This window comes from Staurois parvus, unplaced genomic scaffold (genome assembly GCF_062004578.1).
Source record: "Staurois parvus isolate SC_StPar_1 unplaced genomic scaffold, SC_StPar_1.0 ptg000155l, whole genome shotgun sequence".
Taxonomy (NCBI): domain Eukaryota; kingdom Metazoa; phylum Chordata; class Amphibia; order Anura; family Ranidae; genus Staurois; species Staurois parvus.
The window spans coordinates 23,740,131-23,759,100 of record NW_028317951.1 but is presented as its reverse complement, the minus strand read 5'-3'; the positions used below and the strand labels follow the sequence as shown (position 1 = coordinate 23,759,100).

General features: G+C 39.9%; 1 protein-coding gene across 1 annotated transcript in view; it reads right to left on the bottom strand.

Moving 5' to 3' along the window:
* Nucleotides 1-18,970, bottom strand: part of PIK3CA (phosphatidylinositol-4,5-bisphosphate 3-kinase catalytic subunit alpha) — a 139,485-nt gene that overhangs the window by 89,902 nt on the left and 30,613 nt on the right. The window contains exons 3-6 of the mRNA XM_089675538.1: nt 7,832-8,041; nt 7,399-7,649; nt 5,185-5,430; nt 5,016-5,101 (exon numbers count right to left, since the gene is read on the bottom strand). Of these exons, the coding sequence (XP_089531664.1) occupies nt 5,016-5,101; nt 5,185-5,430; nt 7,399-7,649; nt 7,832-8,041 (793 nt within the window). The remainder of the gene's footprint in view (nt 1-5,015; nt 5,102-5,184; nt 5,431-7,398; nt 7,650-7,831; nt 8,042-18,970) is intronic.

Below are 18,970 nucleotides of genomic sequence, written 5' to 3'. Positions count from 1 at the left end.
GATCAAGAGTAGATTATTATTATTATTATACAGTCAGGTCCATAAATATTGGGACATCGACACAATTCTAACATTTTTGGCTCTATACACCACCACAATGGATTTGAAATGAAAAGAACAAGATGTGCTTTAATTGCAGACTGTCAGCTTTAATTTGAGGGTATTTACATCCAAATCAGGTGAACGGTGTAGGAATTCCAACAGTTTGCATATGTGCCTCCCACTTGTTAAGGGACCAAAAGTAATGGGACAGAATAATTGTCAAGGTCCTACCTTTTCCCAGAGGTTATGTTACTCCATGTGCTGGCATCCATCTTGGATTTCTGCTGTGCATGGTGGGAATCCTTTTATGCCTTCAGGTCTCTGAGGTCCATCCCCCAGAGGGGTGTGGCTGAGTACATATAAGCCTGTGATCCGCACATGCTCTTTGCACTTGTGTCTTGTTCTTGCTACAGCTCTGTGTATACGCTCGTGACTCTTCTGGTATTTGACTCGGCTTGTGACTAAGACCATTCTCTGTGTTTTCCTTCGATCTGACCTTCCGTTGCTGAACCCGGCCCGTGACCTGTTATTCTCTGTCTACTGTTCTGTACCGTTTTGTCCCGTTGTTGTCGACCCGGCTTGCCTGACTACGCTATTGTCATTCTCACCAGCTACACGCCATTGGCGGCGGCCATTACCGCAGCTGGGGTGTCTCGGGGGCCGCGACCTGGTTCCTGGCTGCGTCAAGTCCATCCCCACCATCAGGGGCCCTGGTGAAGGGCAGCCTGGGACTTAGACTCCGCGCCCTGAGGGACTTCGGTCTGTTGGTGGTGGTTGTCGTCAGCCAGTGCGTTACCCTGCCACTAGGCCTACCTGTCCGTTCCACAGCCCTGCCCTGACAATAATAATCATAAATCAAACTTTAACTTTTTAATAATTGGTTGCAAATCCTTTGCAGTCAATTACAGCCTGAAGTCTGGAATGCATAGACATCACCAGACGCTGGGTTTCATCCCTGGTGATGCTCTGCCAGGCCTCTACTGCAACTGTCTTCAGTTCCTGCTTGTTCTTGGGGCATTTTCCCTTCAGTTTTGTCTTCAGCAAGTGAAATGCATGCTCAATCGGATTCAGGTCAGGTGATTGACTTGGCCATTTCATAACATTCCACTTCTTTCCCTTAAAAAACTCTTTGGTTGCTTTTGCAGTATGCTTTGGGTCATTGTCCATCTGCACTGTGAAGCGGCATCCAATGAGTTCTGAAGCATTTGGCTGAATATAAGATAATATTGCCCGAAACACTTCAGAATTCAACCTGATGCTTTTGTCAGCAGTCACATCATCAATAAATACAAGAGAACCAGTTCCATTGGCAGCCATACATGCCCACACCATGACACTACCACCACCATGCTTCACTGATGAGGTGGTATGCTTAGGATCATGAGCAGTTCCTTTCCTTCTCCATACTCTTCTCTTCCCATCACTCTGGTACAATTTGATCTTGGTCTCATCTGTCCATAGGATGTTGTTCCAGAACTGTGAAGGCTTTTTTTAGATGTCGTTTGGCAAACTCTAATCTGGCCTTCCTGTTTTTGAGGCTCACCAATGGTTTACATCTTGTGGTGAACCCTCTGTATTCACTCTGGTGAAGTCTTCTCCTGATTGTTGACTTTGACACATATACACCTACCTCCTGGAGAGTGTTCTTGATCTGGCCAACTGTTGTGAAGGGTGTTTCCTTCACCAGGGAAAGAATTCTTCAGTCATCCACCACAGTTGTTTTCCGTGGTCTTTCGGGTCTTTTGGTGTTGCTGAGCTCACCAGCGCGTTCCTTCTTTTTAAGAATGTTCCAAACAGTTGTTTTGGCCACACCTAATGTTTTTGCTATCTCTCTGATGGGTTTGTTTTGTTTTTTCAGCCTAATGATGGCTTGCTTCACTGATAGTGACAACTCTTTGGATCTCATCTTGAGTTGACAGCAACAGATTCCAAATGCAAATAGCACACTTGAAATGAACTCTGGACCTTTTATCTGCTCATTGCAATTGGGATAATGAGGGAATAACACACACCTGGCCATGGAACAGCTGAGAAACCAATTGTCCCATTACTTTTGGTCCCTTAACAAGTGGGAGGCACATATGCAAACTGTTGTAATTCCTACACCGTTCACCTGATTTGGATGTAAATACCCTTAAAGTTGACAGTCTGCAGTTAAAGCACATCTTGTTCTTTTCATTTCAAATCCATTGTGGTGGTGTATAGAGCCAAAAATGTTAGAATTGTGTCGATGTCCCAATATTTATGGACCTCACTGTACAGGATTTATATAACGCCAACAGTTTGTGCAGCGCTTTACAATATAAATAGATACATTTATATAGCCTTCGAGATAAAACCGGTCCTTTGAGGGCAATCATAATGCTAAAGCAGAGCGAGGAAATGGAGTATGACACCCAATCTGAAATATTTAGATAGCCAAAGTTAATTCTGCACTCCTGTGACCCATTTACAGCTTTGGCTGTACTTCTCCTTTAACATCAAAATTGTGGGCGAGGATGCAGATTGTTAAAGGATTACCCCTCTTCTGATACAAGTTGGAATTTTTATGCATGTGTGAATAGCATAAAAGTTCTCGATACAGATTCATTATGACATACCTATAATTTGGAGGTCATATTGTCTGGTGCGCATGGTTTTCTAAGGTGGAGGGATCCACAAGTCGCAGTCATGTTCGAACAGGAAGGGGCCATCCCCAAACTGTTCCCACAAAGTTGGGAGCATAACTTTGTCCAAAATGTCTTGGTATGCCGACGCCTTAAGAGTTCCCTTCACTGGAACTAAGGGGCCAAGCCCAACCCCTGAAAAAGAACCCCACACCATAATCCCATCTCCACCAAACATTACGCTTGGCACAATGCAGTCAGGCAAGTATCGTTCTCCTGGCAACCCTCAAACCCGGACACGTCCCTCAGATTACCAGACAGAGAAGCGCGATTCATCACTCCAGAGAACACGTCTCCACTGCTCTAGAGCCAGTGGCGGCGTGCTTTACACCACTACATCCAAAGCTTTGCATTGCACTTGGTGATGTAAGGCTTGGATGCAGCTGCTCGGCCATGGAAACCTATTCCATGCAGCTCTCTACCCACTGTTGTTGTGCTAATCTGAAGGCCACACAAAGTTTGGAGGTCTTAGCTATTGACTCTGCAGACAGTTAACGATTCCTGTTCACTGTGCGCTAAAAGCATGCGCTGACCCAGCTCTGTCAATTTACGTGGCCTACCACTTCATGGCTGAGTTGTTGCTGTTCCCAGCTGCTTCCACTTTGTTATATTCCACTGTGGAATATTTAGTAGCAAGGAAATTTCATGGATGGACTTATTGCACAGGTGGCATCCTATCACGATACCACACCTGAATTCACTGTGCTCCTGAGAGTGACCCATTCTTTCACAAATGTTTCTAGAAGCAGTCTGAATGCTTAGGTGCTTGATTTTATACAGCTGTGGCCATGGAGGTGATTGGAACACCTGAATCCAATGATTTGGAGGGGTGTCCCAATACATTTGACAATATAGTGTATGTGTATTACAACATTCAATTTTGCATGGAGACTATGAGTGAAATTTGAAATGGGAATATTTATCTCCACTTAAGACAAGTGTTATAATTAAGACCTATTTTTTAAAGTTGGCATACAGTCATTTTGATATTTCATTCATAGAGGTTCTAAAGTAAAAAACCTTTCTCTAGTTGTTCCTTCCTCCCATCACTAAACACTTACCAGAGTCCTCTACCGATCCAGGGCTGTACTCAGCTGCAGCTCTACCCTGCTGTGTTCCTGCTCTTACAGGCTACACTGAGAGCAATGGGAGCCATTGGTTCCTGCTGTTGTCAGTCAAATCTTGTGAGGAGGAAAAAGGAGGTTGTAGCTGACCCATACTGTCTGTCTCTGGATGCACCATCATTGCACATGACTTGCTGGGGGGGTAGGGCCTCGTAAAAAGTAGGAGTGGAGAGCATCAGAGGAGAATGCCAGAAGAGGAGGCAAAGGTGCCACACTGTGCAACACCATAAGTATACCCTCTTTATTTTAATTTTAAAAAAAAAATACTTTACAACTGCTTTGAAGTGTTGCTAAACCCAAGACCCTGCATACTGTGGGAGACAACTATACCTGGTCTCCTACAGTACACAGACAATGGAAGTGCAATTATTTTAGTAAATATAAACTGCTAAATACCTTTTCTCTTCAGCAGTCCTGTGACTTCTATCAGTGTCCAGCAGAGGACTATTTAAAGCTTGTATGAGGAGTTTTTCTGCTCTAGGAGGATGCAAAGCCCCTGACCTCTGTCTGGACAGTGCTGATTGGCCCTGTGCTGATCACATGCACTCTCCCAAGAAGAAAAAAAAAATGCGCTAGAAATTCACAATAAACTGAGCATGAGCAGAATGGCTACGGTTCAGTCATCAGGAGATAAGACGTGGACATTTTAACAAGAGGAGGAGCAGAGCTATCCGGATCAAAACGGCTTTTCTACACAATGCAGAGGATTAACCCCTTAGGTACCATAGTGAGTATAGCAAGCATGCTTTACTGCATATACAGATTGATTTTACGGTTGTGGGTTTAGTAACACTAAGTGCTGCCTATGTGAATACGCTTTGTTTTTTGCTATTATTTAGGTGGGCTTTTAACATATATACACTCAGGTGTAAGAATTTGCACAGCCATAGGTTTCAAAGGTGAAACACATAACTTTATATTTTCATAATCACAACTGCTCAAAATAAAAACTTTTGTTGTTGATGTACTTTAGATAATCACAGCTAAAAAGCTGCTGTAAAAAACAAAAAATGTACCACTAGCAAACCTGTTTAACCAGCTCATATTTGGAAGTGAAGCATCAAACACCAATTATGGTTAGCAGCAAGTAATATGAAATGACCACAGTTACAGGGCATGGAAAAAAAAAACCCCATGATAAAACCATTAGAAATGCAGGCAAAAGTATTACTAAATAAATTACCTGGGATTTGAACAAGGAACCCTCTGAGTGTTGACATTGTCACACAATGGCTCAACTCCATGATATATGCCAGTTCGAACATAGATCTAAAGCAAAATCAGATGAGGTTTACAAATATTTTAATAACCTAGATACAAGAATCAAGCAACTACAATATTTGTCAGTGTACCTTGTCAATATCTCTGATGTTCACATTGACATATGTTGCGCAGAGAATTTTTATTCGGAGATTGCTGTTGATGGCCCACAGCGATTTAGCAGAGGCTTCTCCATTCATATATGGTGTTGCCGTTGAAATTCGTCTTGAGTAAGAGGGCATTGTAAAGGTGTCCACTGGAATCTGGTTGTATAAGCTGTCTTTTGCCATTAACATTAAATTGGGCATCCGGCCAAGCATTATACAGCTCCTTATATACTAAAATATATTAATGACATTTAACAAATGTGTCCATAGTCAACTAAGCTAATACATATAGTTATGTTATCCTTAAGTTATATAGGTTATTTTGTAAAGCTCATAGAAAAGTACAGATGAAAAACAAAGATGCTGACCAAGCACCAAAATCCTTGTAAACATTTTAAATTAGTAGAAGGTGTGACAGAATTACTAGGTTTTTTTTTATATATAATGCAAACATTTTAAAACTGCAAGTTAAAAATTGAGCATGCATACACACATGCAAAATTCTGGAGGTGATTTCCGAAAACTAGTGCACACAAAGTCTGGTGCAGCTCTGCATAGAAACCAATCAGCTTCCAGGTTTTACTGCCAAAGCATATTTGAAGAGGCTGAAGTTAGAAGTGGATTGGTTACTATGCACAGCTGCAGCAGATTTTGTGTGCACCAGTTTTAGTAAATCTCCCCATATGTGTCTTGTGGCTTTTCCAGAAGTTCTCCCAGCTGCTGTGTAAGCAGAGGGCAGAGCCCAGGATTCTCTATGACCTCTAGGCTTCTGGTTATAGGCTTTCCAGATCTTCCCTTAGTATGTCATGCTCCAACATTTGCAAAAGAGAGAGATATTATCACTGCACAGAACAGTATGGCTCATCCCAGTCCTGTTTTCTCCATTTCTTACTTGTTGATAGCTACATTTTCACATGACTTGAGTGAGGATTGGGTGAGGCAAGAACTATTACACTCCCAGTTCACAGCAAAAAGAATAAAAAAAAAGTTCTTAAAGAAAATTTAATGCGAGAGAATCAGTTCAGATTAGAATCAGAGAATCTAATCAGACCACTTCTCTCTGATGGTAGCATCCCTCACACTAAGGCTGAAGAACAGTAGGCAAGACAACATATGGATAATATGAAATATGCTGTGAGCTTGTGTCTCTGCAAAGCCAGCTCCTGGCTTACATCTAAAAGGAATAGGCGACTGTAGAGCTGCCTGATCGCTTGCACTAAACTCACGTGCTACCACCTTTCTGCCTTTTTTGAAGGTAAAGATCAGATTATAAAATCACATCCACTTTTGTTTCAGAGAACCCAGTCATGCAGCAGTTTGTTAAAAGGCATGGCTGTCCTGTAATCTACAGCTGCAGTATCAGCTTTTACCAGTTTTCCTATCAGCTTATGAAATGAAAACCTAATATGAGCTTCCCTGTTTTATTAAAGTAGAACTAATGCCCAGTTAGGATTAGAGTATCTGTCAGGTTTTTATGCTGCGTGTCCTAGTTAGGGAGATTCACCCTCTCTATTTGTCCAGGGGGCTATTAAAGACCATGAAAATTAAAGTAAACCCTACATTTTTGCGTTATCAGTAGAATAGGAATAAAGGGAAATCTTCAGATGTGGACAATAGTTCTGGTGACAACCAAGGATTTCCCTAATTTTGAAGGGATTTCCTTTTTTTTTCCTGTTGTGACTATGGTACAGGAAACAAAAAAGGTAAAATCTTCACAATGGGACACAAAAAATGACAGTGGGGAAAACCTTCCCTTACTCCATCCAAAACAAAATGTTGGCTTTAGTTGCTCTTAAAAGAAAAGTGAAATGTTTTGGCTGGATTTAGGCTTTAAATGATCAGAATGACATATCTATGTGTGCAGGGATAGGTTAATTTGGATGAACTTATGGTCACCCGACATGCACATACATTTAGTGCATACTAGGTGATCTTTGACTGCTGCTCATAAAGCAGGAATATGCAGCACAGATTTTTGCTGCTCTTTTGTGCTGTATTCAGAGTCGAATGGCAAATTGTATACCTGTCTTCTATGTTCATCTGCAGCAACCACATGGCTCACATGGCATACATAGCCAGACTACTACAAAACTGCACCTTACCTCATAAAACCATGCACTATTCTCTGCATATGCAAGCCCTAGTCAAGGACATAAAAAAGGCATTGGTACATTACACATTTTACAAGGTCTTGCTCACCTTATATTGACTTAGGGGATACTTTTCAAGCAAGTATTCATCACAGCCACAGACTTTTAGTATATACTTCCCCTGGTATTCAAGGACACAAAGCTTCAGCTGCTCAGTAGACAACAACATACTTCTTGTCTTTTTTCTTATTGCTTCTGCTATTACATGTTCTGGTACACAGTCATGGTTAATCTTCAGAGAGTATTTTTGTTTCTCATTGTTGGGAGACACAATGACCCAAATCACCACAATTATTTGTCCTATGGAATTCCAATTATAGACAAAGTTAGTGACCCCTAAACCTTATACTGCCATAACACAAGACAGAGGGAAAAAAGTTAAACAAAAAAATTCTGTGCATACAAGAGCTCATAGGCACACTGAATATACACAAATACCACATCAGATTATGCGGAAAGTTTCAGAATTGTTACACAGTTACCTTTGTCTAGTTTGCTTTCTATGTGCTTGGGAAGCTCTGAGGAGGATTCAACATTAGGTGGGTAAACGTAAAGTGCTCTGCTAATAGGGCCATTTGCATCACGAAGTTCAACCGCGTCCTTACAAACATTGAGGATATTTTTCCTAAAGTCCTGAACCTCTGGATCCTTCACCATGTCAAATTCACACACTGGCATTCCTATGGCAAAACCTTACAAAGGCAGAAAGAAATAATATTTAGTGTAAACAACAAATATGTAAAACAATTCAGTCACAGTAGTCAAATTTGTTGCCACACATTTTTTTCTACATACAGCGGGCAAAATAAATATAGAGCATGTCACCATTTTTCTCAGTAAATATATTTCTAAAGGTGCTATTGACATGAAATTTGCACCACATGTCAGTAACAACCCATGCAACCCATACATACAAAGAAACCAATACAAATACGTTGAGAAATTCAGTTATGTGTAATAAAATGGAATGACACAGGGAAAAAGTATTGAACACACTAACTGAAATTAATTTAATACTTGGTACAAAATCCTTTGTTGGTAATGACAACTTCAATATATATATATATATATATATATATATATATATATAGTGCAGCGCTATCTCTAAATGTACTAAATAATTTATAAATATAAAGTGCAACACTAATTATACAAGTGCTCCAAATAATACCACAAGGTACTAAATTAATGTGCAAAATAGTGCATACAAAAAGAAAGTGCAAACCGTGTATTACAATTCATACAAATAAAGTGCAAATTAGTGCTAATATTAATCACTCCAACCATCTGTTGATACATAAATCCACAGAAAATAAATATATTGTCCAAATGTAGCAAAAGACTATTTTTCTTTTTCAATCTTCATGCATGTGTCACACGTGACCACACTGTGTAACTCCAAACTTTAGCCGTGATGGCCTCTCACCTCCTTACCCCGACCCCACAGGGTCAGCTTGCTTTAAACAGGACACCTCTTTGATAGCTCACCAGGGCCTCGCCTCTAATACTCTATCAGCAGTCAGCTCCTCGGTTCATAAATAAACAAGAGAGACTAACATAGTGTAACCTGTTTATTTACTGATGTAAGTATAAAAAAAGATTGCCCACTCACATTTATATTCGTCTTCTCACAGGCCTTCAATACTCCATGCTATAAATCTCCTGCATGGGTATTTTGATACAGGGATTTCAAATATGGCCACCACGCCGGAAATGACGTCACCGCGCTCCCAGAATCCTCCTCGCGTACCGACGCGTTGCGTCACGGTAACACGTGACTTCCTGCTGATAGAGTATTAGAGGCGAGGCCCTGGTGAGCTATCAAAGAGGTGTCCTGTTTAAAGCAAGCTGACCCTGTGGGGTCGGGGTAAGGAGGTGAGAGGCCATCACGGCTAAAGTTTGGAGTTACACAGTGTGGTCACGTGTGACACATGCATGAAGACTGAAAATGAAAAATAGTCTTTTGCTGCATTTGGACAATATATTTATTTTCTGTGGATTTATGTATCAACAGATGGTTGGAGTGATTAATATTAGCACTAATTTGCACTTTATTTGTATGAATTGTAATACACGGTTTGCACTTTCTTTTTGTATGCACTATTTTGCACATTAATTTAGTACCTTGTGGTATTATTTGGAGCACTTGTATAATTAGTGTTGCACTTTATATTTATAAATTATTTAGTACATTTAGAGATAGCGCTGCACTATATATATATATATATATATATATATATATATATATATATATATTTATTTATTCACTTTAGTTGGTAAGGAGTATTGTGTCAGCAGCTTGGTGAATAGGGCCCCATTCCTAGCGCAGGAAGTCCTTGCATTAAATGACAACTTCAAGACACCTCCTGTATGGAGAAACTAGTCACATGCATTCCTCAGATATGATATTCTTCCACAGTCTTCAAATCTTGAAGGTTCCGTGGGCCTCTATGAACTCTGATCTTTAGTTCTTGCCATAGATTTTCTATTGGCTTCAAGTCAGTTGATTGGCTGGTGCAGTCTAGCAGATTTATTATTTTTCTTTGAAACCAATAGAGAGTTTCCTTGGCTTTGTGTATGCGATCATTGTCTTGCTGAAATGTCCACCCTCGTTTCATCTTCATTATCCTAGTAGATGGCAGCAGATTTTTATCAAGAATGTCTTTGTATGTTTTTCCATTCATCCTTCCTTCAGTGATATAAAGTTTGCTTGTACTGTACGCAGAAAAACAGCACCACACAATGATGTTCCCACCTCCAAACTTCACTGTTGGTATGGTGTTTTTGGGGTGATGTGCAGTGCCATTTGACCTCCAAACATGGTGTGTCATATGACATCCAAAGAGTTCAATTTTGGTCTCATCTGACCAGACTATATTCTCCCAGTATTTAACAGGCTTGTCTAAATGTTGTGCAGCAAACTTTAAATGAGCTTCAACCTGCTTTTTCTTCAGCAGTGGATCTTGCGTGATGAGCGCGCATACAGGCCATGGCAGTTGAGTGAATTACTTATTGTTTTCTTTGGAACAATTGTACCTGATAATTCCTTTAGGTCTTTTTAGATATACAGTATATACAGTATATCTACTGAGAAAAATAGAGACATGTTCAATACTTATTTTACCCGCTGTATATGCAGTTACCTATAGGTTGATTTTCAACTCTGCTCCTGTATGGAAGTCTTGGGTTTTCCCCACCCCATCATTATGCATTCCAGCACCTTCAGTTGCATTCTCAAAATAGACAAAATTGAGTGGAAGCCAGTATTAAAGGGTCTAATGTTATTTTGTGGGCTACACGGAAATAAACATCACAAAGCAAACATCCATAGAAGAGTTGAAACAAATGCTAAAATTCAGTTATGGTTTTCAGTCATTGCAAATGCCTGACAATGTCACCCATTTCACTTTTTTTTTCTTAATGTAGCCTACATAAAATGTAATTACGCTTTATAAGAGCTCTTGCACACAGGTTACCTGAGCGCGTTAAGCATAATGCCTGGCATATTATCTCTGCCCAAAAAAGATCAGGTGCAACGTACAGTCCATCATTAACATACATAACTGTGCATCGTGTATATGGCGGTGCTATTGTAACCACGAGTACAGAATAGAAGCTTGTGCAAAATTAAAAAAAAAAAAAAAAAAAGGAAGATAATTTTTTTTCTTTTTGTTGCATATGCTCACACATTGTTCTCGTGTTTATGATAGAAATAACATATACACAAGTACAGTAGTGCACAGTGATTCATGTTAAAGTGTTACTAAACCCACGACAGTAAAATCAGTCTCTATATGTTTTGCTGGAGAGGTTTTTTTTTTCTTGGGAGAGTGCATGTGATCAGCACACGGCCAATTAGCACTGCACAGACATTCAGGTCAGGGGTTTGCATCCTCCTAGAGCACAAAGAAAACTTCTCCTACAAGCTTTAACCAGTGCTCTGCTGAAGTCACAAGACTGCTCTAACTGCTGATGAGAAAAGGTATTTAGCAGTTTATATTTACTAAAATAATTTCACTTCCATGTTCTGTGTACTGTGGGAGATTAGATATAGTGAATGCAGGGTCCTGGGTTTAGTAATACTTTAAAGCGATTCTAAAAAGGTAGAAGGTATATTAGCTTAATGCATTCTCCGCATTAAGGCAAGAAAACTCTTCTGTGTGCAGCTCCAAGAACATTTCCTCACAGGAAAAAACACCAAATTTCAGAACTTTGTGAGTTGAAATAACGGCAGTAGAAATGTAACCTTTCGAGACAGAATGACTAAAAGAATATCCCAGATCAAACGGACAGTTCTGCAATACAGAACTGTCAAGTTGAGGTCCCACTGAGTCAAGGGAAACCTCACTGGTGGAACAATATGTGTGATGCCTTGCATAAAGATACATATCAATGATGTGAAACAACCAATCTCCAAAAAGAGAGACTGCTAAGGCCAAAATCTAACCCTTGATAGAGCTCAAGGCCATTCCCAGAAACTCCATATTAGAGAACGCACGCACACTAGTTTGCGAGGAGAAAACCTCCAGCCCAACACCAAACAAAAGATTTCCAAAATCTGTGGTACATCTCCTTGAAAATCACCTTCCAAGCTGTCAGAGTAGAAATGGCCATATCAGAAAATCCCATCTCTCAAAACCCTGGCAGCAACAGCTTCGCCATTAAAGGATAGTTCACTTTCACCAAACGAATTGCCTATGCAGGTAATGGGAACCTGTGGATAAAAAACTGCGTGTCTCTGACTAAAGTTGAATAATGTCCTTGCTATAGTGTAGGCTATTTACATACCACATGAAGCCTGACTGGAATACTCCCATGACATTGCTTAGTACTTACAGGACGTTGCTAAGCGAGGTCTAGTCATTACTGCTCACCCCCAACATCACAGGAGTGAGCTTTTTCTCCGATTCAGACCCCTTCACATGCTCGCTCTTTCCCCCCTGATGTAGTTACACTGAGTTCAGCATCTGAGAGCTCACTCCTGTGATGGAAGAGGTGTGCAGTAATGACTGGGCCTCACTTAATGTTCTAGTAGTATTCCTGTCAGGCTTCATGAGGTACGTAAATGGCCTACACCTATAGTGAGGGTATTATTCAACTTTTTCTGACAGCCAATCTAATTTCCTGAGGTCCAAGAATGTCAGAACAGTACAGATATCCCCCAAATGACCCCTTTTTGCAAAGTAGACAGTCCGACGTATTTCATAACAGGCAAGGCGAGTTTTTTGAAGTTGTCATTTTTTTTGTCATAATTTTTTGGAAATGAAGAAATTAAATAAATGATTTTCACAATTATTTTTAACATACTGTCACCAGTGCAGTACAGTGTCATCATATAACTGGCATGGGTGATCAGGGACACTGACTGGTGACAGTACGAAAAAAAAAAATTGATTTTTTTTATTTTTATTCAGTTTGCTTATAGCAAAGAATTACTTTGCTATAAGCAAGCATTTACCTGAATGAAATCGATTCATTCAGGATTTTTTTTTTCTTAACTGTGATTTGGCCACAGCTAATCACATGGCACAGCTGGGCTGTGTTTGGCCCAGCTTGTGCATGTGATCGCTGTGACCATTCACAGCTAGCCACACTTGTATACAATGGATGGCATGATAGGAAGCCATCTATTGTATTCAACTGTCATGTGACCTGCTGTGATTGGTCACAGCAGGTCACATGGTACTGGCAACAGGGCCAGTACACAGATCTGTCATTGGCTGTGTCTGCGGTACACTGACACTGGGGGGGAACGGACTTTGTGTCGCCAACACAGTGATCTGTGCTGGGAAAACAATCTTCCTCCCCGTCTGATGTGCTTAGTAATCACTTGGCACCGGTGGGCAATTGCCAGTCGGGACCCAGGGATTGACATCTGCAGCTGCGAATGGCGGGGCAGGTAGCAAACATGCAAGCCCCCTACCCGGAAATGCAAAATCATATATATATATATATATATATATATATATATATATATATATATATATATATATATACATATACACATACACACACACATACATATACACACACACACACGCGATTCTGCGCACAGGTGCTGCCCTGTAGCAGAACAGGTGAAACTCGAAAATTTAGAATATCATGCAAAAGGATTGTCAAGAAAAGGCCATTCAACAGTGTTGGGGACTTTCACAAGGAGTGGACTGAGGCTGGAATCAGTGCATCAAGAGCCACCACACACAGACGGATCCTGGACATGGGCTTCAAATGTCATATTCCTCTTGTCACGCCGCTCCTGAACAACAAACAACGTCAGAAGTGTGTCTTACCTGAGCTAAAGAAAAACAGACCTGGTCTGTTGCTCAGTGGTCCAAAGTCCTCTTTTCTGAGAGCAACTTTTGCATCTCATTTGGAAACCAAGGACCCAGAGTATGGAGGAAGAATGGAGAGGCATACACTGCAAGATGCTTGAAGTCCAGTGTGAAGTTTCCACAGTCTGTGTTGATTTGGGGAGCCATGTCATCTGCTGGTGTTGGTCCAATGTGCTTCATTAAGTCCAGGGTCAACGCAGCCGTCTACCAGGAGATTTTGGAGCACTTCATGCTTCCTTCTGCAGACGAGTTTTATGGGGATGCTGACTTCATTTTCCAGCAGGACTTGGCACCTGCCCACACTGCCAAAAGCACCAAAACCTGGTTCAATGACCGTGGGATTACTGTGCTTGATTGGCTAGCAAACTCGCATGACCTGAACCCCATAGAAAATCTATGGGGCATTGCCAAGAGAAAGATGAGAGACATGAGACTGAACAATGCAGAAGAGCTGAAGACTGCTAATGAAGCATCCTGGTCTTCCATAACACCTCAACAGTGCCACAGGCTGATAGCTTCCATGCCACGCCGCATTGAGGCAGTAATTGCTGCAAAAGGGGTCCAAACCAAGTACTGAGTACATATGCATGCTTATACTTTTCAGAGGTCCGATATTGTTCTATGTAAAAGCCTTGTTTTATTGATTGCATGTAATATTCTAATTTTCTGAGATTGTACATTTGGAGTTTTCATGAGCTGTAAGCCATAATCATCACAATTATGACAAATCACAGCTTGAACTATCTTGCTTTGCATGTAATGAGTCTATCTCATATATTAGTTTCACCTTTTAAGTTGCATTACTGAAATAAATGAACTTTTGCATGATATTCTAATTTTTCGAGTTTCACCTGTATACTCCTGAAGTATATTTATGGTATTAAGGTTTGAACACGTACTAGACACAGATTCAGCCGTTGTGATATGTTATATTGCTAAATCTAAATACTGCCATGTTTTTAGATTTTTCACTCCAGGAGTATGTAATGGAATTTGGAAATTCTAGAGAAATGCTTACATGCATTACAATTTAACTAAACCCATTAGATTTTAGTCAAAGAAATGAACACTGGCCCCAAGGAGGCTACTCAAACTTTTGTTTTGCATTCAAAGTTCGTGATCTTGAAATGGAAGCTCAGGGAAGCAGCATGAAAGGGTAAACTATGAATGTTAGTACACTGTATATTAATAAGTTAGCAGTGATTAAATTCTAATAAAAACATTGAGGCAAGGTAAGGTCTATCATGCTCTGATTTGTTAAACAACCACGATTCGCAATGATAGTTCATAATGCAAGCAGCAGGTCAGAAAGGCACTACAGAGGCAAGTTTATATAAACATATTTCCGGTAAAAACACCTGCCCGTGAATCTATCATTTTTTTTGGTTTACACTTTTCTCCAACACAATGGATTTCAGGAAATATACAAGGGGAGTTCAAGTCAAACCGGGACTTTTGAGTTTATATAGGAAAAGAACAAAATTTCAAGAAGTGGAAATTGCATTTCAACATACTCCCCTGCTACATTTACACTTATCCCAGCATTTATCCAATGCCTGAAAAGCTTAGGCATAGAGAGATTTGTCAGTAAGCCTGAACCATCCTAGGACATTTGTGAATGATTGGGTTCACTGTTCCCACAAAAAGATTTTTCTAATGTGCAATTTCACGACAGGTTATGCATCGATTATCCAGGATCAGGTTTTCCACGTGCTGAGTGTTCACAGGAATGACTACTGTGGGCTGGAAACCACCATGGCTGGGAATCGTCACTGACGGATGTACGGCCATCTTTGAAAATATTTACACCATTCAAATGTCTTACTGAACGTCTCATCACTATACTGTGCTTGAAGTCTTCTGTAGATATCTGCGGGTTTTACGTCTTCATTCACAAGAAACTTCATCACCACACACTGTTCCATGCATGCACTAACACTGTTGTCTGCCATCTTGATTAAAGGTCTCTGCACTGGCCTGCGACATGTGTGCCGCCTATCAGTAATAGTACACACATGCCACTTACTACTGCATGTAGTACCACCAACCTAGCATCCCTGTTTATACCTGAAAAATTAAAAGCCCCGGGTTGACTTGAACACCCGCCCCTCCATATATAAACACTGATAGTTCAGAATTTCAGTTAATTATCCACAGGTTAGGAGACAAAAATATATGTAATCATAACAGACTTGGTTTTTTTTTTTTTTTTTTGAGGATAAAGGTAATTTTGGGAAGTCGAAGTGTACTGCTTTAGTTATCAATTTTCTTTAAAGCAGAACCAAAAATAAGATAAAAATGAATCACCCATTAAAAAAAAAAAAAAAAAAAAAAAGACAGAAGAAACCCACTTTAGAAGCAATATTTAGCCTCAAATGTAGAGAATTCCCCTGCAGTATTTTTTTCTGCCACTAGTTTTCAGTCCGATGACCAGCATTATTCAATCCACTTCCTCTGAGCCCATGTCTTTCTGGATCTGCCACACCCTGTGACTGGGCAGTGAAAGGAGAAGCAGAACAGTGACAACAATAACCTCTGTTATCTCTCCGTTAGTCTGCTTTCTCTTTGTATCAGAAAGCATCTGAACCGATTGGCTCCTTGTACTGCTTCTTCCTCTCTCACTGCAGGAGAGGATTACCAAGTAAAATCTAGGTACAGTACTTACATTGCTAATTATACTGCGTATTTCATCTCTACCTAGAGCTTAACTTTAATAAATAAGGCATTTAAATTACTTTAAAACAACACACAGGCTTATATTTACCTGCTTTGTGCAATGGAATTGCTGTCTTTTCTGGGAAAAACCAGTGAGACGAGGAATGAGGGGAGAGTTTTAGTGAAAAGTTAAAGAGAGTAACTCCACTTTTGTTGTGGAAAAAAAAAAAAAAAAAATAATATATCTCTCTGGGTGATCTACGTACATTGCAAGGTTTTTACGAAACTTAGTAGCAGATTCCTATGTAAATAATGATTTGTTTCTGTATATGTCGAACTTGATGCTGCCCCCTGCTACACTCAAGAGGCCGGGCCAAAGCTTGATTTTAAACCAGGCAAAGTCTAGATTTGCACACAAAATCCAGCGGTCTATTTCTTAAGCCTAGTAAACGATTTCTTTGTTCAATCCAGTAGGCTGAACGAAAAAAACAAAACAAAAAAACTGAAGAGCTTGGAAGGAGATCATTTACTATCCAATGCTACTATAGCATTTTCCCTGCTGAGGTATTGTGTTCTGACAAGGGGATGGCTCCCCCACCAGAAAACACTGGTCAGCACTCTCAGCCCTTGGCTGAGAGCGCTGACTGGATGCCAATCAGTAGAATTTTTTCGATCATGTCCCTTCAACAGAAGTCGGATAAGGCTAATATTTGTCCTGTGTGTATGGGGCTTTAGGGTTAAAGTATTTTTGACATGTGATTTAAAATAACCTCTGCTTATGACTGTTTTCATTAAAAGTTCAGCTTAAATATACCAGATTTTAAGAATGTTTCACTCTACAAGAGTAAAATATAACCTTTAGGATTAGGATTTTATTAAAAATGCATATCATGGAGTGTGTGTGTTTTTACTTCTAGGCAGGGGCTGAAAAATGATTCCAAAAACTCAATGGTGGTAAGTCAATTTGATGCAGCTGTTCAATAAGCAAACTCCAGCTCCACACTAGAGTAAACTGCAGTAGGAAATCTAAGCAAATCAAAAACACAGAAAATCAACATTTCTGTATGGCCCAGCATGGATAAAAAGAAATGTAGAGATATTGCCTTAGTGCTAAGCAGGGAAGAAGGGTGGGTTCCAATAGGGACCACCTGGTTTATATGAAAATCTGCAGACTGATGCTTTCCCCTCTTGTTAATGTAGATGGTATATTCAAGCAGTCAAGGTCAAAAGTAAAATGTAAAAACTCTTTCCTTGCTCACCACATCCCCTCTATCAATTTCTAACAAAACTGTCCTAAAAGATCAATTTTCAACCTAAGAGTTCTCAGCCTACCTTCTCAGAAGCCTACCTTCCCAGAAACCATGTATGCCCAAAATAAATTCACAAAGTATGCCCTAAAGAAAAACCCAACATGTTTCGGTCAGAAATCAAGAGTTTCGTCAGTGGTTCATGTAAATAAAAAAAATTAATAAAAAACCCCCCCCCAAAAAAAACAAAAAAAAACACACAACCTAATGAAATAAAGTGCTAAATCCACATGGTAGAAAATGGTGACTGTATACAGTGGGGCAAAAAAGTATTTAGTCAGCCACCAATTGTGCAAGTTCTCCCACTTAAAAAGATGAGAGAGGCCTGTAATTGGCATCATAGGTAGACCTCAACTATGAGAGACAAAATGAGAAAAAAAAAATGCATTTTGGAAGCCATTACTTTCATTCATATCACAGTCTATACATATTTAATAGAGTCAACAGACCCAATGCTCGGGGTCCAAATCAAATCGCACACAAAAAAGGAAGGTAGGTAAAACCCTCATTACGTCCATAAGGGGAACGTGAAGGTAGGCAAAATATTAATCTAGCCTCACGTTTCAGGAGGCATTTATCCAGATCACCCTTTCTTTGGCCCACGTGAGGTTGCTCAATAACCCAAAACTGTAAACAATCTGGTTTTCCACCATGCTTTTGCCAGATATGTCTTGCAATAGGTGAGTTCTTCTTTAGTATAACATGTACGTGCTCTTAAATGCGACGTCTAAAGTGACATCTTCTTTTAACTACATATAACAGTCGGCATGAGCATTTGGCAAAATAAATGACCCAGTCTGAGCTAAAATTAACAAATGATTTTAATTTTGATCACTTCCTCCATTTTTGGGGTTGGTAAATGCTTTAACTGTGTGTATGTAAGCACAAGCCTTACAATGCCCACATCCGAAATTCCACAAAGGTCTTTTTGGCAGTCAGGTCCTTCTCATGCAACACATTCTAGTACCCCTGATGTTAAATTATCTGCATCCCTGCTTGGGTATCATTATTATATACAGGTGTACCTCGGTTTACAAACACCTTGGTTAACAATTTGTGGTTTACGAATGAAAATCCATTGAAAATAATGCCTCAGTTTACAAATTTTTTTTCGCAATATGAAGTGTATGTCGGTGCCAATTTTTATATGCAATTAGCGGCTTTTTTTTTTTTTTCTTCACTATAGCTCACAGAATTAGCGGTCACTTTCCTCGAAGTTAAAAGGAAACGGTTTCTTTTAAGAAACTAAAAGGAAACATTGTTTCTTTTAACTCGAGAAATGAACTAAAAAATAAAACTCTCTTTTAGCTGGGGGGAGAGCTCTAGT